Here is a 19448-nt window from a genome sequence, read left to right on the forward strand (position 1 = left end):
GCCTTTTGCGCCTCCGCTTCTGGTAGAGAGAGAGAGAGAAAACATAGAGAGAGAAGCCGCGGGTCGCCGCCTATTAATACGCGCCCTCCTCCACCTTCTCTCCTCTCCCTTCCCCTGTTCGGCTCCCAAAATCCCCTCCTCCGTCGCCGCCTCCCGTCCGGTCGTTTCCGAGCCTCGTTGGGTGGCACGCCGGCGCCGGCATTGGGGATAGCCTCGCCGCCTCTGTCCGGTAAGGTTCCTCCTCCCTGGATCGGGTCCTCATGTTTTCTTGGAAACTATGTCACGGGGTTCCTCCCTCAAGTATTCGTTCATAGATCTCGCGCCGAATTGCTTTTCGGGCTCGTGTAAAATTTTGTTTTCTGAGGGAGTAAACCTCGCCGTCTCCGTATTCCCGTGCGAAGGCGATGGCTGCCGTCCCCACCGGTAATCAGTTCCGTTCCATGTATGGAACTGTATCGGAAGCGCCCAAAGAAAACGCGATTTTTTTAATCAAACCACCCAAACACGGCCATGAATGAGCAGGTGGGATGCGGAGGGGAGAGGCGGAGGAGGGGTTGATAGCGCCGGTCGTTGGCGGTGTGGGATTCTTCCTCGCGGGGGTCCCTGCGGCCAGGGCGGGGTCCGTCCAACTGGCCGTACCTTTTTCTTGCCCTTTTCCCCGATTCTTTTTGGATGTATCGCGAGGTGGAGGGAAATAAAAATCCCGGCTTTGATGATTGCCGCAGTGCACCGGTCCGGCCTTGTCTTCGGCCGCCCCCACGTATTTTGTTCTTGTTGGTTGGGGTTGATGGGAGCTGTGCCTTTCACTGCCGCCGTTGCGAGCGGCATGTTGCATCGCCGAGGCTTTCTTGCGAGCCTGGCCGCCAGGCGCCATCTGTTGTACATGCCTATTGATTGGCTGATTGATGCGCTGGTTGTCCAGTCGATTACTCCTGTCATGATACGTGATGATTACTGACCTAATCCACAATTATGTGTTTGCTTTTTTGTTTCTGAGCGCCACCGCTAAAAAATTCCATGTGCACTTGTCCTGAATTGCTCTTGGGACTTCCTTGTACTTTTCTGTATGCGTTTTCATGGGCACCTTAACCACGGTGGTGACTTGTACCGATGATGGCAACCACCACTTCGTGCATCTACCACTAGTACACATGGGTCACACCAAATCATCTATGCTGATGTCATTTGTTGTAATTTGGCCTTTTAAGTTGCTGATGATGGATGGATCAAACGTCGTTTTCCAACTATGCGGTGGTACATAGAAGGAATCATGGCTCACCAGCTGTTGTCTTTGTCATTTTCCCTTGTTACTCTTGAATTGTGGACCAAAAGGCATCCCAGTCTGTTTCCTTTTTTAACTTGCAAGACACAAACAGTAACTATGCTGTTCAGTGTGGTCAGCTGTTCTTGCATTAGGTGGTGTGGTGTTTCATTAGACCATTACATGACAAGGTTTTTTTTTTGTCTTTTTAATTACTGCAGTGTTGGCTGTGATTGTGCGCAATTAATGTCCTTGGAGCTGATTGATCTCTTGGATGAATGAGCGTTTCTTTTAAATGATCTGTGTTGACCATGGCGATGAACCAGTATGCGTCTGAACAACCTGCAGTCTTTATTTTTCAGCGGTTGCTATTTCCCAGTCTAATTTTTTTTTCTAATGCAGAATGCAGGGTCTTCGCATTTAATGGGCTTGACGCGGTACATGCATGTTTGCAGTGACAAGAAGACATTGAAACGCTGGTTTTTCATTGACAAGAGGGTTGGTTAAGTGCTCAGTTCTGTGGAAAATTCTGCATTCTTGTGCACTGACTTTGTGTAGCTTCTAACTGCTCTTACAACGAGACTTGAGGGGGAGGGAGAGTTGTGTCCTGTTGATGGATTTGAAGACAGGCCTCAACTCACCTGTTCTTGCTGATCATCTCCCTACAGCCTTGCCTGCTGCTGTAATGACTTTCACAACTCCTACTAGCTTCCCCTCTCCGGGGCTTTGCTTGAATACTACCAAGAAGATACCTCTGCCTGGTAAGGTCGAAGAAGTTCGTGCCACTGGATGGCTCGACCTCATGATGGCCTCATCACCTACCCGCAAAAGACAGATCAAGGATGTCGTCAATGACACTCAAGCTGATGATCTCGATTTGCAATATCATAACTGGATGGTATGTACTTGCAGCTTAGTGTTTGCGACTATTAAAGAAGTTTGACAACATGTCAGTGATTTGCTTTATTTTATCATTGTAGGTGGACTATCCTTCTGCTTTGACCTCATTTGAGACAATTACTGATCTTGCTGGGAGTAAAAGACTGGCATTGTTTCTTGACTATGATGGAACTCTTTCGCCAATTGTGGACAATCCTGCAAATGCATTAATGTCAGATGAGGTATATCTTCCTTAACTCCTGCAATTCATGTAAGTTTGGAGCACAATTCCTATATTTTCAGGTTCAATTTTCTGTCCACTTTCTAAAGATTGTATTTCACAGATGCGTGCTGCTGTTAGGCATGTGGCATCACTTTTCCCAACTGCAATCATTAGTGGAAGGTCTCGTGATAAGGTATGCTAAGTTATTGATAATCATGACTAATACTCTTTGTATCAACAATTTTGCATTTTCCCTCACCTGTTGGTTCTTTTCTCTGATTTGACCTTTTCCTTTTAGGTTTTTGACTTTGTCAAGCTTAATGAACTGTACTACGCCGGAAGTCATGGGATGGACATAATGGGCCCTGTTAGGAAGACTGCTGACTCCAATGGTGTGGAATGTATTCGGTCCACTGATTCGCAGGTGAAACAACTTCTAGATCCTGCATCCACTTTTTACATTTGTTATTACTCGCTTTAGTAATGTGAATTTCTTTTTTTTCCCCTCACAGGGTAAAGAGGTCAACCTGTTCCAACCTGCAAGTGAGTTTTTACCCATGATCACTGAGGTATGTATCTACTTCAGAAATTTAGGTTGCCATTATATGTCATATGGTTGGACTTTGCTCAGTCTTGTACATGACAGGTGTATGAAAAACTTGATGAGAGTGTCAAGGACATTGTTGGTGCCAGGATGGAAGACAACAAGTTCTGTGTGTCTGTGCATTACCGTAATGTGGCAGAAGAAGTAATAATTCTATATCCAAGTGTTTATATTTCATACAGGAAATGTTTTATCGGAGCATTTGAGCTGAATATTGACCAATTTGAACTCATTTCTATTCTTCAGGACTATAAAAAGGTTTTCCAGCGTGTAACTGCTGTTTTGGAAGATTACCCTTGCCTAAGGCTAACCCATGGAAGGAAGGTGAGGATTATGCACAACTGGAAGGCTTTATCTAAATTATTTGCTAGTATACATTTTTAAATTTAATTAATATTCAATTGCACTCTTCAATGCAGGTTTTTGAGGTCCGTCCTGTGATTGATTGGAACAAAGGTAAAGCTGTGGAATTTTTACTTGAATCGCTTGGGCTCAATGAGAGTGAAGATGTTCTCCCTATCTATGTTGGAGATGACAGAACTGATGAAGATGCATTCAAGGTATGCCTTATTATGTCTAATTTGCTCACAGGAACTTGTAAAACATCTAGACTGTTTCTACAATACATAATTTTCTTTTGGTGCAAATAGGTGCTGAAGGCAAGCAACCGTGGCTTTGGAATATTGGTGTCGTCTATACCCAAGGAGAGCGATGCCTTCTACTCCTTGAGGGATCCAGCTGAGGTAAGCACCGCAATAACCACAACAAACTTTTGCATTTGAATGTTTAGTGTTGGTTCCAAAGGAAAAAAAAAACCTTTTGAATGTATCCGGTATTTCAAGTGTAGAGAAATGAAACACTCTTCTTGATGTCTAGGTGATGGATTTCCTGAGAAAGCTTGCAGCTTGGAAGGAGCAATCCACCTGAGAGTGGAAGAACATCGCTGGGGTTGGTCTGGAGAAGAACCAAGAGTATAAATATTAGCAAGATATATACCGCTAACCAAATAAGTCGGCTATTTGGAGGAGTCAGGCCAAAATGTTTTTGATTTGGCATTTTATAAGAGGCTATTGCATTTTGCTACTTTTCTGTCCCACTTTGTTCTCGTGTCAGGGTTTCTGAAGCAATTGAATTCTTTCATTATTTAGGTTCCTTTAGTATATACGGAGATATTCTTGAAAGAATTGTGGTTCCTGCTAGTGTTTCGCGGTCTCGGCAGTTTTGCTCTAGGTAATTGTCTATTCCACATTGTATTCGTGAAGATGTAAAGAACTGGTTCTTTGTTTAAACAACGCTTAGCTGTCAATGTGCTCTAAAATGCAAGTTGTGAGCACGGACCCTACCTTGCAGCCACGTTGTGTATTTGGGCTATTCTATGTTTCTCGCAAGTATATATCTGGGTACATGTCTACCTGATGTTCCAAGTATCCGTTCCGTTTTGTGAGGTGGACCAGTTCTCCATTTTGTGCGCTGGACAAATTCTTGCAAGTTTGTTCTGTTACCTGGCGAGCAAAATGTTGAGCTCGCAGTGTGCAAACCTTTACCGATTTGAAGTTTTGAACTCGCAGTGTGCGATGTTGTTACGAACTTACGATGTGATGTGTTAGATCTATCATCTATGCGTAAAAGCATGTTTTCTCCACCAGTTTACTCTGTTAATTTTGCTTAACTGAAATGTGTAATGTGGCGGAGAAAATGTGTTAGGTCGAGTATTTGCAATGTGATAATTTTGCTTGAAAGCTTTTAAAATCGACCTATTCTTAGGCGGACATGATAAACTAGGACGGATGGCGCGCTAACGCCGCGCCTGTCTACCTCGATGGTTGTATTTGAGTATAGCATTTTATGGTCCAGGCACATCCATCAATAATGTGAACAGGTGCTAATCAAGATATTTCGATTGAGTAAAGAGTAGATTTGCAAAGAACAAATGATTTAGCATTACACAAACACAAAATATAATACAGAACATAAAACAGTATTGTGGTAGTACTTGATACTTGTTTTGCTTGGCATTGCCTATTATATTGCTGTCTAACAATGCTTAGACAGAACACATCAGATGTAGGTCCCTGATTTAACGTGCTTGCATAACCTAATAGAAGCATGGTTACTACTCCCTCCGTTCCTACAATTTGTTGGTTACTACTCCCTCCGTTCCTCCAAATAATTTGGTTACTACTCCCTCCGTTCCTACAATTAGGTCCAAATTATAGGTCATTTAGAATCCATTCCAAATTGTAGGTCGTTCCTACAATTAGGTCCAAATTGTAGGTCATTTAGAATCCATTCCAAATTGTGAATTGTAGGTCGTTTCATTCTAAGTTTATAGATATTATTATGTACCTAGACATACGCTATATCTAGATGCATAATAATATCTATGAACTTAAGAAAGATAAAACGACGTACAATTTAGAATAAACGATGGAACGGAGAGAGTATTAAACTTGCGAATACCAGTATGCACCATCCTTCAGAGTTCAGTTATTAGAAGAAATGGCACAGTCACTGAAACATTTGAATTAGAGCAGGAGATGTATTTTCTGCCTTGGACTTGTGGCCATAAAACCTTGTTATTTGTAGTAGGAACCTTAGCGTTTCAGTCACCTGAACAACAAAACAGAAGCAGTGGTGCTCTAATTAGCTCTTTGATGTCATCATGTAAGAATACAAATGTAACTCCATTAATACACAGCCATGTAAACGAAATCATGTAGGAAAAGTTTATGTATTTATTATGAGTGGATAGGAGGCTGGTCACATAGCATGGATATATCTAAATGCAAAGGAAGCAAAGCAAAGCAACAACGGACGGCAGTCAGATCTCAGAAAGTACAGAACCTACAAAAGGACCACATGCTACACAATGCAATTGGAAAGTAACAACATGGTTTCCTTGGCGAAGGAAAATAATCGAAACCGCAGGTGAAGAATTTGACCTGGAAACAGCATGAGCAGACGGGCTGATAGCCCAGAGGCCGGCAGGCTACGGCGCAACCCGAATAGTAACAGGAACCTAGGAGGGAGGAGGGCAAAGACAAAATGTTAGACCATGGAAGCAGCACACAAACACAAAGAATCATCCACGCAAAAAGGAGCAGGGCAACCAGAAAGGAGAACGAACGCATGGAGGACAGCGAAGCCACAGCAGGAGCAACGAAAAATAGAACTGTTGGGGGGACCAACGGACCGACGAAGGAACATACACGAGGCCGTGCAAAACGAAGGAAGGATTCGAAACGAAGAGGAGGAGGAGGGATTTAGAGAAATCGGCAGAGCTTACCGACGAAGGAAGAAGCAGGCGAGGGAGCCGAGGAGGACCGACGAAGACGACGGACGACTCGGCTGCCACGAATACAGGCAGCAGGCGGCGTAGCAGGGTGCACAGGGAGGGACCCTTGCGTGAAGCTGACGCTGTTCCCGTCTGGGCCGCTGGCAGCAGGCCAGCCAAGGCAAGAACGAAGGAAAAATGAGGAGGAGCCCAAAGGAACGATTTGAGGCTGAAAAAATAGGGAGGCTCGCGGACGCCACGTACGCTACGGAGGAACGGAGACGATCCCATGAACACGTGGTACACAACAGGCTGAATGTGTAGGAGCTCCCGTCGAGCTGCAATCCTTTGAACGATATAACTCTTAACTAGGCCTTGTTTAGTTTCTAATTTGGGAGTGTCAAAGTTGGAAGTTTACAATAAATGCGCAACTGTAGCATTTCGTTTGTATTTGTGAATTATTGTTCAAACATTGACTAATTAGGCTCAAAAGATTCGTCTCGCAAAGTACAACAAAATTGTGCAATTAGTTTTTGATTTCATCTACATTTAGTACTACATGCATGTATCGCAAGTTTGATGTGATGGTGAATCTTCTTTTTGCATAGTGTTAAAGTTGGAATTTTAGGGAAACTAAACATGACCCTATTTCCAGTGAAATTCCAGTGCGGTCACTGTCGTCGTCGGGAGCTTCTGCATCCATTTCATTTTTTTTAGAGGATTGACTCCTTTTTCATTTGATAGTAAAATAATGGGCAGCTGGGCCATACGGTCCATGCGCCCTTTCCAGGCTGAGAGTTCGGCCCATGATCCCTACCTAATGAATTCATAATATGGACCAGTTTCTTCCCATCACGGCACTCCGACCGTCCGACGGGCCGCACGTTTTCCTTCCACTCCCCAGAGTCCAAAACCCTACGACCCGCGCTACCATGCCGCGCCTCGCCGCCGCCGCCGTCGCCCGCCGCGCCGGCGCGGCCCTGCGCCGCGGCGCGCTGGGGGGACTGCGGTCTCTCTCCTCCCTCCAACCGTCGCACGCCACCTCCAGCGAAGAGGTAACCGAGCGCTGGGCCGCCCTGCCCCCTTTCATGGCATCCTATTCCGGGATCGGAGGCGCGATGGTCAGTCGCTGACACCGTATTCTGCGCAGGTGCTCGTGGAAGGAAAGGCGAGTGCGCGCGCCGCCGTGCTCAACCGCCCCGGCTACCTCAACGCCCTCACCACCACCATGGTTCGTCCCCATTTCTCGTGTTATAGGTAGCGGTTGGTGCGCATTTTTGGTTTTGGTGATGATAGGGAGACTGTGTTCGACGAAATGCTTACATGATTGTGCGGTGGTGGGGCTCAGTGAACTCTGGACGTGATGTTTGATGATGAAGGGCTAGTTGGATTCATGCCATTACAATTATCAAGAATTGGAAATTTGCCATCGGTTGTGTCACTGACAGGTGGGGACCACCTCAGTCACTGACAATGGCATTTTTCAAATTACTGAAAATTGTAATTTGATGAATGCTTCCGTGATCACACTCCATAGTAGTTTGATGAATTGCATTTGGTTTGATGAAATGTCTAGCATGTGTTTGATGAAATGCCTGCATAGTCATTTATGTAAGCTGGACGCCTTGGTGTAGGATGAACTACCCTTTTGATCAACCGATCTTAAGCTCCTGCTGCTTGATTTAGTCCCTTTGTTGAATTGTTTCTTTGCTTAGTTTATTTCTTGTGTTTTAAGGCGTTGACAATGTTCACCTTTTCTTTTCTGCGACGAGTGCATAGATTACAACTTACAGTTTTACAATGGAAACATCGATCTGATGTTTGGTGAAATGTCCATCTTGATAGGGAGGCAGGCTCAATAAATTTTATGAATCATGGGAGGACAACCCAGATATTGGCTTTGTCATGATGAAGGTATGGTGCTTCATCATTTCTTTCTACTGATGTTGCTGACCAAATATAAATCGAGGTGTTCATTGCATGAAGGGCAGCGGCCGAGCGTTCTGTGCTGGCGGGGATGTTGTTAGATTGCGCGAACTTGTCAGTGAAGGTGGGTGGTTAGGCCCTGCATAGCATATAATCCTTCCATTATAGTTATGTCACCTTCCTGTGCGGCTGTCATGTTTGCATTTAGAAATCAGCAGCAGGCTATTATGACAACACAATTTGGAAAAGAACAACTCTCCATTGCTTGCTTGCTCAACCTCCTTATTTATCTCTAGATCTAGAAAAGTTTGATTGCAAGACTGCAAGTATAAGTTTTTTCTTCCTCCAGTTCTGTCATACACAAAGTTCCTTAATTTTGGAGGGTCCATGGAAAACCTGTTCATTGTCAAAATGGCTTTGTCACATGTCCAAGGTTACCTTAAGTTTTTATTCTTTTTCTTTATCAGGCAAAATGGAGGAATGCCAGGATTTTTTCAAGACTTTGTACAAGTTCATTTATTTTCTAGGCACGTACTTGAAACCACATGTAAGTATATGAACTCAAAACTACTTTCTTATTGCGGTTCATCATAATTGTTTGGATTCGACATGTGAAGTTGCACTTTCTTTTGGCTAATAATAGGTTGCCATTCTTGATGGTGTTACTATGGGTGGTGGAGGAGGTGTTTCGATTCCTGGGACATTTCGCATTGCAACTGATAGAACAGTATGTCAATATGTGTTTCTTGATTTGCTTTTCTTTTCTATATATTTCTGTGGTGAGCTTATATTTGCTATTTTTCTCTTGATGGTTGCTCTATTTCAAGAATAGTTTGAAGTCAGGTATTTGATGTATTTATTATGACACAACGATTTTCAGGTCTTTGCAACTCCAGAAGTTCATATTGGATTCCATCCTGATGCTGCAGCCTCCTTTTACTTGTCACACCTAACCGGTCATGTTGGTTAGTGTTCTTATTAGTAGTTTCATGCTGTTCCCTATGATTTTATTGGTGGTTTTGCTATAGTCCATTGCACAATAGAACATTCACTCTACTAGTTTTCACACTGGAAACTTTGCAGGGGAATACGTGGCCTTGACTGGTGAAAAACTCAAGGGAGCAGATATGATTGCCCTTGGCCTTGCCACACACTATTCCATGAGTGAGGTAAGCATCCATGTCTTTAGGTTCTGGTCTTACCACCCTGGTATAATTAACTAAACTACCAACCATTTTTCCTGTTCTTTTTTTTTGGGACAGCATCTGGATCTGGTTGATGATCGACTTGCAAATTTAGTAACTGATGACCCATCAGTTATTGATTCTTCCCTTGCACAATATGGAGACATGGTTTATCCAGACAAAGCAAGCATTGTTCATAGGTAAGCTATTTGCTGAACATGTTTTATCAAGCACCTTACCGTGCCATCACTATGGGTGTCAGCCGAGCTAGTTCAGCTAGGATTCAGTAAACCATTTTTTTCATTCCAACTCTTCTTTTTTTGTTCTGGATACATAATTACTAATCACACACAGGTTATAAAAAAGTAGAACCGTTTAGGAACAAGAATCGAGAGCTAGAAGCACTGCTTTCGCTATAATTGATCCTAGATTTTCCTTTGATGCAATTACCTCTAGCCATGTGCCTTATTTTTTTTCCTGCCTACTTTTTTTATTTTAAAAATTGCCTTTTCTATATATTTCTGCGAATATCATCTTTATCGATGTTCACTGTTTCATTTCTGTTACCTAGGCTGGAGGTGATAGACAAATGCTTCAGTCATGAAACAGTTGAAGAGATTGTTGGTGCCTTGGTGAGTTATGATTTAGCTGCTTTTACTATTTTGACATCGAGTATTGTCTGATTGATCTGGTCATGAGTGAAACTGGAGATATTGTTGATTGATACATGTCATATGGGGCTTACTTTTTGTTAGTATCTCTCTATTTACTATGAAACTGTCATGAAATTTGTAGTTTAACTTTTGATGGAAACTTATTATACTGTCTTGACATGACTTCTGTTCATTATAACTGTACTGTCCTGGATGGTGCATAATTTAGTTTGTTGAGTTCAATGCTTTAGTTCTGTAACTGGAAGTTTGTTCAATGCCCATATGGTTTAAAACTTGTCTACCATTGTAACCAGGAAAGTGAAGAGGCTAGGTTGAACGAAGAATGGTGTACCTTGGCACTGAAACGATTGAAAGAGGCCTCTCCATTAGCTTTGAAGGTCTCACTGCGATCGGTGAGTAGAAAGTTGCATGACCTCAGTTGTTTGTCCTTGTGCTGTTGGCTGAGATTGTTTTTGGCCATCATGTAGATACGTGAGGGTAGATATCAGACACTTGATGAGTGCCTTGTCCGTGAATACCGCATGTCCATGAATGGGATATCAAAGCAATTTTCTCATGAATTTTCTGAGGTATGTTTTTATGCCATGCTCTTTAAAGTTTATGAAATGTTGTATAAAGCATACGATGTGATCAAGTGATTATTTTTGTCACAAAATTTTAAAATGAGTACCAATGGACTTTAGACCTGAACATTTAATGACTTCCAGCCAGAATGCTGTAACTATAATCATTGACTTCTCTGTTGGAAAAAATGCACCTTTTGTTATACTAGTTGCACTAATCTTTTTTGTTGCTGTGCAGGGTGTGAGAGCGCGCCTAGTTGACAAGGACTTGGCTCCTAAGGTAATTGTTTTGCTCTGCTCCATGCCTCCGTTGGTTCCTTAATAAACTGCTAATAAAAGAAAAAAAAGGTTCTTTGTGACCTTTACATTGCTAATCTCTTTTGCAGTGGGATCCTCCTGCCCTGGAGTATGTTACGCAGGACATGGTGGACGCCTACTTCGCACCACTTGGTGAGTCTGAGTCTGAGTTGAAGCTACCTACAGAAACGCGAGAGGCATTCGTATGATCACACGGATCATCCAAGGGCCTTGACCTGATAAACGTGCTATATTTTGTGAAGCCATTATTGCCGGCAGGGCAAACAGTCGGGGATGTGGACAAACTATTCGTGTAACCATATACACCTTGGCGTCCTGAATTTTGAGCGTCAAGGGAAACCTGTGTTACTTTCTCATTACTTGTCAATTGTCATAAGCTAGCGCTTCTTCACCATACAATAATTCAATGAGCCAGGAGCACTTTGTGCTGTGCCTAAGTGTGGTCAGTCAGCATGCGGCTTCACTGCCATTCGCAAGTGCAGCCCAGGCAAACTATGGTTTGTCACGGATCCAGCTGCTCGGCCCTGTCGTCGGTACTTGGCCGTTCTCCTCTCACTTTGGGCCACTGCATCTCAGGTGTGCGCAGGCCCGGCTGTGTGTGGGTTGCCTGAGAAACCGAGCCTGGGCCAGGCGAGGTGGCTGTATAAGAGCAGAGAAAGCAACAAGTAATCTCAACGTCCAACCGTGTAAAATCACTCATGTAAGACCAGAGAAAGCAAGAAGTAATCTCAACATGCAACCGTATCGTGTGCTGAAGAAGTTCATCCTACTCCTACCTGGATCTGAGGACCTGAAGCCCTGAACAGTACGAGTAACAACTGCAGGGCTCACTCACATGCCAAATCCAGCAGGCAAAACAGCAGAGAATATATGTGATCTGGCCAGAACATGCAAAAGAATATTAAGAGTACGAACCCTACACGGTTCAACCAGTTAATCACGGGTTCACGGGCGTGTTCGCGTCCAAAGATCCAACGAGATTTCAAGACGGAATGATGGCAACGCGCCAGCTCGAGCACCACATGCGCGACCCCATCTCGCGTCACCACGACCCACTATAAGCACCACTCGCCATGCACAGCTGCAGCAGCAGCAGCACGAGCAGCTCGATCGCAATGGCAGCTAGAGCGGCGCTCCTCCTGGCCATGAGCCTGATCCTGGCGGCCGTGGCGAGCGCTACCTACTGCCCACCGCCGCCGGCCCCGAAGCCGGGCGGCGGCCACCACGGGTCGTGCCCCGGGACGCGCTGAAGCTGGGCGTGTGCGCCGACGTGCTGGGGCCTCCTATACTTTAAATGTATCTAAAAGCAATATTCATATCAAATTATTTATACATATTACTTTAAAAGTTTCTTCTAACATTCCTCGATGCAAAGTCACTTATGCTACAGTTGATGTCAATCTCATCCAATAATTTCTTCTCGATGCATAATATTGCCAAACCATTTAACCTCTCCTGAGTCATTGTTGACCTCAAATAGTTTTTCAATAACTTCAACTTTAAAAAGCTTCTTTCAGCTGATGCAACAGTCACAGGCACAGTAAATAAGAGTCGGTACAATAATATGCTCGAAAATCTCCATAACAGACATTACGCCATCTGGCAAAGTGAATTTCATAATCTTTAATTCAGAAATAAGATCATATACCTCAACATCAGGTGAACCATCAAAAGAAAAAGTTTTTGCAAATTTAGTGCAATATTCTTAAAATTCATTATTATTTAATGACTTGAAAGTGCTTGAGCTCAATAAAAAATCGAATATATCTTTAAACACCATGAGTTCTTCAAATCTGTTGAGATTAAATAACTTGTGATAGTGAATTAATAATTAACGGTATGGAGAATTGGAAAATTAGCAATCGAATCACATTATCACAGAAACGAATTGACGATCTCCTATCTGATCTCGCCCGTCCGCCGTTCCGCCGAGGGGCGGTGGGCGTGCAATGCGAGCGACAGGATGAGACGATAGGGATAAGAGGGTGCGGTAGATGAATTCGGCCCTTTTTTAATCACGAAGTGGGCCCACCTTAATGTCACCTTTTTGTGGACCCCCACCTTAATACTATTTGGAACATAAGTATTACCTTTACCCTAAGAATTGTGTTATCGTTACTGTACCTCTGGATTTGGAAGCCCGGGGCGGCCGCACACCCTGCCCCCCCTGCCCCTAGGGCCGGCCCTGCACCGTACCTGCCCTGCTGTTCGCTGCTGGACGGGCTCGTGGACCTGGAGGCCGCCGTGTGCCTCTGCACCACCATCAAGGCCAACATCCTCGGCATCAACCTCAACCTTCCCATCGACCTCAGCCTCATCCTCAACAACTGCGGCAAGAGCTGCCCCAACGACTTCCACTGCGCATAGATCCGTCGATCGTGTCCGTCGCCGGCCGCGCGCGCGGTTCAGTACTCCGCGGCGTGCGTGAGATGCATGCATGATGCTTTGCTCTGTGGTTTATCTTGCTGCCGGTTCGAGCTTGTTTACTATGAATCGTTTCGTGATGCACGAGTGGTTTGCACGTATACTGGGGTGATCAGTTAACTACGTCCTGGTCATGTGATTCTTGATTTGTTCTCATGAGTCATTATCTGTTTGTATATATGGCTCTCGTCCCACGAATGAAGTTGAAATTTCGTTCTGGTAAAATATAGTGTGGAATACTGGAATTCATTTGGACGTGTATACTGCCGCTACACCGTGTCTTAATTATTAAGACGGTCTAAGTAAGGAAATTGGAGGAAATAAAGTTCACAATGTGTTCGTATACTTGCATGTGTCTTGCCTGGGGTGATCAGTTAACTTAATTAAGATCATGTGTGGTATTTGTATTTCTTGATTTGTTCTCATGATCTATTTGTATGGTTTTTCCAACAAATAAAGCTGTAGTTTATTTCTGATAAAATTGAGTGTGGAATTCATTTGGACATGTACGCTTACGCTACACTGCACGTAAAGATTAAATCCGAAAATTGGAGGATCGAATGAAATAATGCTCATTATGTGTTCACGTTGGGGTAGCAATCTGGATATATGCGTACATGTATCTCGAGGTGAAGTATTTAAACAAATAATTGAATGCGACGCCATTGCTTACATGCATACTTCTACTTTCATTGCCCTTGAGTTAAAATAGTTTTCATTCCATTTCCACATATATTATGAATGTGGTTCCATATACAGTAAGAAAAAGGTAGTACTCCTTCCGTCCTAAATTACTATTCATTTTGTCTTTTCTAAATACATAATTTTTGCTATGGATCTAGATATATGTTATATCTAGATAGATAGCAAAAGATATGTATCTAAATAAGCCAAAACGAATAGTAATTTGGGATGGAAGGAGTACTAGTGTACTACAACAATGAGCACGCCATGCATATGGTCCAGACAACAGTGATAATCGCTTAGAGTTCATGAATTGCAAAACATGCACATCTAAGAAGCTATAATTTTTACAACGGTTAAGTTGTGAAGAAGAGAAAAAGTACCATCTCGATGTACAGCCAACGGGATCGTGTAGCTCTAGAAAGGGAACTCTCAATCCAGCTATATAACTGTGAAGTTTAATCAAGTTATTGAGTGAGAAAAATCAGTGAGACAGTGACTCATAGCTCTACGCACTCCACAAAATCAATCACTGCAACCTTGAACGCTCTAGTGTTCTCCACTTGGGGATTAATGATAATGGTTCGATACAGACCACCGGGCCCAGGCGTTCTCGCTCCATTTGCTTCAGAGAATATTTCAGGTACAGACCAAACAAGCAGCGCATACTGATGTGATCTGAAGACACGCCCATGACCACGCACGCTTACGATGCTGATGAGCGATCGTTATCTGACAGGGGATGGAGGCGAGGAACCGACGCCACCCGTGAACCGGGTAGCGGGCGCAGGTTCGTCGCGCCTCCCGTCCCACTTGGCCCTGCCAACCCCCGGCCCCTTGCGCGCGAACATCCAAGCCAAACAACAATATAACGAAGAGTAAGGCCGTGTGCTGGGCTGCTGGCTCGCAGATCACAGGAATACCAAGCTAAACAAGTGGGATAAAAATGAAGAGGAAGATGCAATCGTCCAATACAATGGCACATACTCCACTTATTCGGCCAGATGGATGCCGAACAGTTTTTTTTTTTTGAATATAATGGTCATGTCTCTTGGTGCGTGGGTGGGTGCAATGGACATGAGATTTGGGATGGTTGGGTACCTGGGTTCACAATATGGCTTGTAATAAGCTCTCAGGATTTTGACATTCGTGGAAGAAAATAAGTCATAGTTTACCTATCTTAACTACTCACTTCGTCCAAAATTATAAGTCGTTTTGACTTTTTTAGATTCATAGATTTTGCTATGCACCTTGATATATATTATGTCTAGATGCGATGAGTTTGTTTTCTTCGGCAATCCGAAAACCATATATTCGACCTCCTCAACTATCTAAATTTGGACAGTCGAACTACGTCTTGTAAACATGAATGAATGGAGTAATTTTTATGATGATAAACTGTCTGGTAAGATTACTCCGTTCATCGTGGTTCTTTGACCAAAGCATAGTACGAAGATGTGCATACACAAAGTACATGAGATTTTTTTATGATCACTCCGTGAATTGTGCAAACTAATTATTATTATACTGCACACGATCACTCTCTCAAACAGATAATACGTACAAATGAACACATGCCTGAACTTTTGTCTGCTCTGTGCCTCCAGCTAGCTGGTTCTGAATTCAGAGTTAGCTACACACCTTGTTCATCATATCGTGGACGGAGATAATGTGATCCTGTAATTTTTAAAGCGAGTCTGATAGACGTGAGGTGAAGCCCCCAGATCAGTTTGCAGCGGCGCCCATGTTTCCCAGCTCGCCCGCCGCGTTAGCGCTACACAAGTCCAAGTGATGCTCACACCAAGTTCTAAGATTTTTAAGGCGAGTGGCCGAGTACCGACGGAGATCAAGCCTGGAGGTGTGCACGCTGCACTCACGTCAGGACGTTGTAAAACACTGATTAATTGTAATTTGCTAGGAACTCTGCTTTGTTCATTAGCGAATAGCTGGCGGTGCCAAAGCATGAATTTTTCTTATGGTTTTCACCCGCACCATTACGCCTGAACCACGGAGTATTTGTTTTTGGTCGGGAACTCTTTTTGTATATTTGCTAACGAACGAAGGAGAGAGAGTTCCCCCCCTCCCCCCCCCCCCCCTCCCCCCCGGCCAAAAAAAAATCAAGCATGGATTATGCAAAAGTTGCTTTAGGATCAACGGGACGTCACGGGTGATAACACGTCGTCACATGGAAACCAGCTGGAGTGGGACTGCCGACTGCTCCATACATGATACACGTATGATGATTCAGTGAATTCAGAAATCGCATTTTTCAGAGTTTCCCAACTCAATGTATATAAGAAAACTTCCAGCCGATCACGTCTTTATTCTTTTCACGAAATGAGAAAGACTAATAACACCAATTACTATCACTAGTCAGATCATTTGTATGCAACGATTCTACTCTACTATTACATTTCTTATTATGCAAGTATGCCTGCATTAGTGCTTGCGCAGCATTTTTTGAGCATTTTTGCTAAATGGCCGAGGTTTTGTCCTTAACAATTTTTTTCCTCTGAGGTTTTTTAGTCTCCTTCGGACAATCCAAGATTGAGCAAGAAAATGGATGCGCTAACGCGCAACGTGATATACACATTATGGATCAAGGGTATGAAATTGATTGACCAGTGTCAGTTTAAGAAAAAAAACAAAGTCCACTTAGTAAATAACTCCAATAAAATATCTTAATTAGACTAAAAACCCTAACCTGTTTGATAAAATTACAAACAAAAATCAATAACAGTCAGTTATTCACAAGAAATACTCAGAAATGTTGCAAATCTAGCAGTGTTAATTTGATCATGCATTATTCAAGGCACACTGAAAAATGTGAATGAACAAAGTCTACCCTTAGTTATAGATCACTGAACATGCACCAAAATTAGAACTTGGGAGTTACCAAAATTAACTTACTTAGTGACTGAGATATTAGTTTTTTATACTCCTTCCAGTGTAGGTCATCTTAGTTTTATCCTATGTCAAATTTCTCTAACTTTGATCAAATTTATAGAAAAATGTACTATCATCCACAACACCAAATTAGTTTATTAATTCACCATAAATATGTCTTTGTATCTTTTGTAATGAATTTATTTGGTATTTTTAATAATTTTTCTATTAAACTCAGTCAAAGTTTAATTCGGGACAAAACTGAAACAAGCTACATTTAAAAAAAAAGAGGGAGTACATCCTAATAAGCTATATTTAGTTTGATACTAGTCTTATCTCTAGGGCTGTAGAAAAGGTTCTATTCTTAGACTATTTCTAATGCATATATAGCTAGTATCATGATATTATATCAAGACTGTAACGCCACATAAATGCCATTAAATTAATGTGTATGAATAATACCTCCTATGCATAGTATCTTCTTGTTGTTTTAGGAAGTTTTAATTGTCGTGGTACTGTGTCTATATGAGTGGACCCAAAACTTTAGATTTTGTACTAAAAACATAAGATATCATACCAATACTATACAAGATACAATTTTTTGTCACTTTCCTATTTAACTGTTTTGCACATAAGAAAAAAAATCCTACCGGTACCTAATTGACGTGCATGATACTAATGCTTAATATTGTAGTGAATTGTGACATTCTGGACTCAAATGGTAGATGTAGATATGCTGATAGCTTGCTCATGCAAACTTGATAGCTTTTGGTCACAAATGATATATGTAGAAATGTTGATATATTGCTCATAGATGCAAACTAATTGCTGTGAGACATATTAGTTTGTAGTGTTCTAATGTGCAACGTGACATTACATTGAACTAGCTACTAGCAGCTTGCTAGTTTGTATGGATGACTGGATGTTAATGCTATATGTATTATTGTGATAAATCAATGTCAATTTTTCCTACTGTTTGATGTATTGTTGTGATGACTGCATATGCCCTGGTGATACAATAATTTTGAGGCAATTACATCTGAATAGCATTGTATATATTGTGTTGAATAATTCTCGTTGGATCGTTGGTCGGTATTTGTGTACCGTGCATCTGGTCGTTAGGCGATACAAACATGTTAGTTGGTATAGGTTTACACCGACGCCACTTATGCATCACATAGGAATGGTCAGCATAACTCTATACCGACCAACGATTAGTCGCTACAATGACATGTACCGACCACAATGTAGTCGGCCATGTGAGGCTATAGTATAGTGGAAGTAGCGAAAATGCAGCTCCACATGTACATGTGGTTATATAAGTTATCTTAGCCCTTCATTCCTCTCACATGATATTCATCCAACCGTTAAATTTTTCACCTATCCATAATTCATCCTACCGTTGATCTTAAAATGAATGATTTAGATAGCTCATGTGGTTACATGCACATGTGAAAAATCCATGTGTTGGAAGTAGCCTTTGTTATGATGGACACTAGTACTGCAGTAAGCAGAATATGTAGCAGTAACCTAGCAGATGATGATAAGAGTCCTGACCCATCACTAGCTAGCTCTTGTCGAGTGAATTTGGCATGGTTGCTCAAGTTGCTTCTGTACTTCCACATGGGAAAGAATTGTCGTATCCCCCCAAAACAACTGGCGCGTCCAGGGACAACCAAGCAACGATCAAATCGTTCGAAGGATACACATCATGCTTTGCTGCCGCCAAGATCAAAAGCATCTCCCTCCACTCCATCGACCTGCTATAAAAACCCTGCCAAACACCCTGAGAAAACCATCCCAAAACACAGAACACGCAGTGCACAGTACTAGAACACCACCTCCTGCTCAAACCGTAGAGCAATCAATCACCAATGGCCCCCAAGCCTGCCCTCTTCCTTGCCCTCGGCCTCCTCTTCGCTGTTGCCGCCCATGGCTGCACACCCTACTGCCCCGGTCCAGTCGTCCCTACGCCGCCGGTCGTGCCGACGCCGTCTCACGGCCACGGCGGGCGCTGCCCGATCGACGCGCTGAAGCTGAGGGTGTGCGCTAACGTTCTGGGCCTCGTCAAGGTCGGCCTACCCCAATACGACCAGTGCTGCCCCCTGCTGCAGGGGCTCGTCGACCTCGACGCCGCCGTCTGCCTCTGCACCGCGATTAAGGCCGATGTCCTCGGCATCCACCTCAACGTGCCCGTCAGCCTCAACCTCATCCTCAACAAGTGCGGCAAGATTTGCCCGGCCGACTTCACCTGCCCTCAGTAAGATGGAGAGCTGATGTAGCAGAAGTACCCATCCACGGAACATACTCTCGTACTCACGCGATTCCAACTTTTACTTCATTGCTTTGCAATGGCGAGATGTTGCATGTGATCGAACAAGTTTGTTGTAATTCTTTTGCTGTATGTTTGGTTCGTATACCGTTTTAAATTGCCAATAAGAAATGTTCATCTTTTTAGAGAAAGAGGTAAGAATTGTTCATGATCAGTCAGTATGTAAGAACTACATATGACCCGAACTTCTGTGACAGTGATTATATGTTTGATTTT

The 19448-nt window shown here is 43.1% G+C and overlaps 3 protein-coding genes, 1 long non-coding RNA gene and 1 pseudogene across 6 annotated transcripts; 4 read left to right on the plus strand and 1 right to left on the minus strand.

Annotated features, from left to right (window-relative positions):
* The first annotated feature begins 76 nt into the window (after positions 1–76).
* On the plus strand, positions 77–4304 carry LOC101769336 (probable trehalose-phosphate phosphatase 2). 2 transcript variants are annotated; one of them, XM_004983655.3, is made up of 12 exons: positions 77–229; positions 1483–1586; positions 1664–2159; positions 2242–2382; positions 2485–2556; positions 2662–2787; positions 2876–2932; positions 3010–3111; positions 3214–3291; positions 3387–3527; positions 3618–3710; positions 3844–4304. In XM_004983655.3, the coding sequence occupies exons 3-12, from the start codon at positions 1875–1877 to the stop codon at positions 3892–3894; spliced, it is 1146 nt and encodes a 381-aa protein (XP_004983712.1). In that variant the 5' UTR covers positions 77–229; positions 1483–1586; positions 1664–1874; the 3' UTR covers positions 3895–4304. The 2 variants fall into 2 exon arrangements, with proteins under 2 accessions (XP_004983712.1, XP_004983713.1); XM_004983656.3 differs by lacking the exon at positions 1483–1586 and having other exon boundaries at positions 84–229.
* A 195-nt stretch (positions 4305–4499) lies between these two features.
* On the minus strand, positions 4500–6421 carry LOC101770009. Of its 2 annotated transcripts, XR_002676086.1 has the most exons (4): positions 6254–6421; positions 5910–5986; positions 5428–5577; positions 4500–5160 (listed from the first exon to the last, which is right to left on the minus strand). It is a non-coding gene; the product is annotated as an uncharacterized LOC101770009 (long non-coding RNA). The 2 variants fall into 2 exon arrangements; XR_215909.2 differs by lacking the exon at positions 4500–5160 and having other exon boundaries at positions 5412–5577.
* Positions 6422–7116: 695 nt separating this feature from the next.
* Positions 7117–11334, plus strand: LOC101770276 (3-hydroxyisobutyryl-CoA hydrolase-like protein 2, mitochondrial). Its single transcript, XM_004983657.3, has 14 exons — positions 7117–7296; positions 7392–7472; positions 8087–8155; positions 8228–8291; positions 8635–8714; positions 8811–8894; positions 9048–9132; positions 9251–9336; positions 9430–9551; positions 9923–9983; positions 10319–10417; positions 10493–10594; positions 10827–10868; positions 10975–11334. The coding sequence occupies exons 1-14, from the start codon at positions 7174–7176 to the stop codon at positions 11092–11094; spliced, it is 1218 nt and encodes a 405-aa protein (XP_004983714.1). The 5' UTR covers positions 7117–7173; the 3' UTR covers positions 11095–11334.
* A 687-nt stretch (positions 11335–12021) lies between these two features.
* LOC101771081 lies at positions 12022–13273 on the plus strand (annotated as a pseudogene).
* A 5411-nt stretch (positions 13274–18684) lies between these two features.
* Positions 18685–19448, plus strand: LOC101770680 (cortical cell-delineating protein). The gene has a single exon (XM_004983658.3). The coding sequence runs from the start codon at positions 18775–18777 to the stop codon at positions 19162–19164; it is 390 nt and encodes a 129-aa protein (XP_004983715.1). The 5' UTR covers positions 18685–18774; the 3' UTR covers positions 19165–19448.

This window comes from Setaria italica, chromosome IX (assembly GCF_000263155.2).
Source record: "Setaria italica strain Yugu1 chromosome IX, Setaria_italica_v2.0, whole genome shotgun sequence".
Taxonomy (NCBI): Eukaryota; Viridiplantae; Streptophyta; class Magnoliopsida; order Poales; family Poaceae; genus Setaria; species Setaria italica.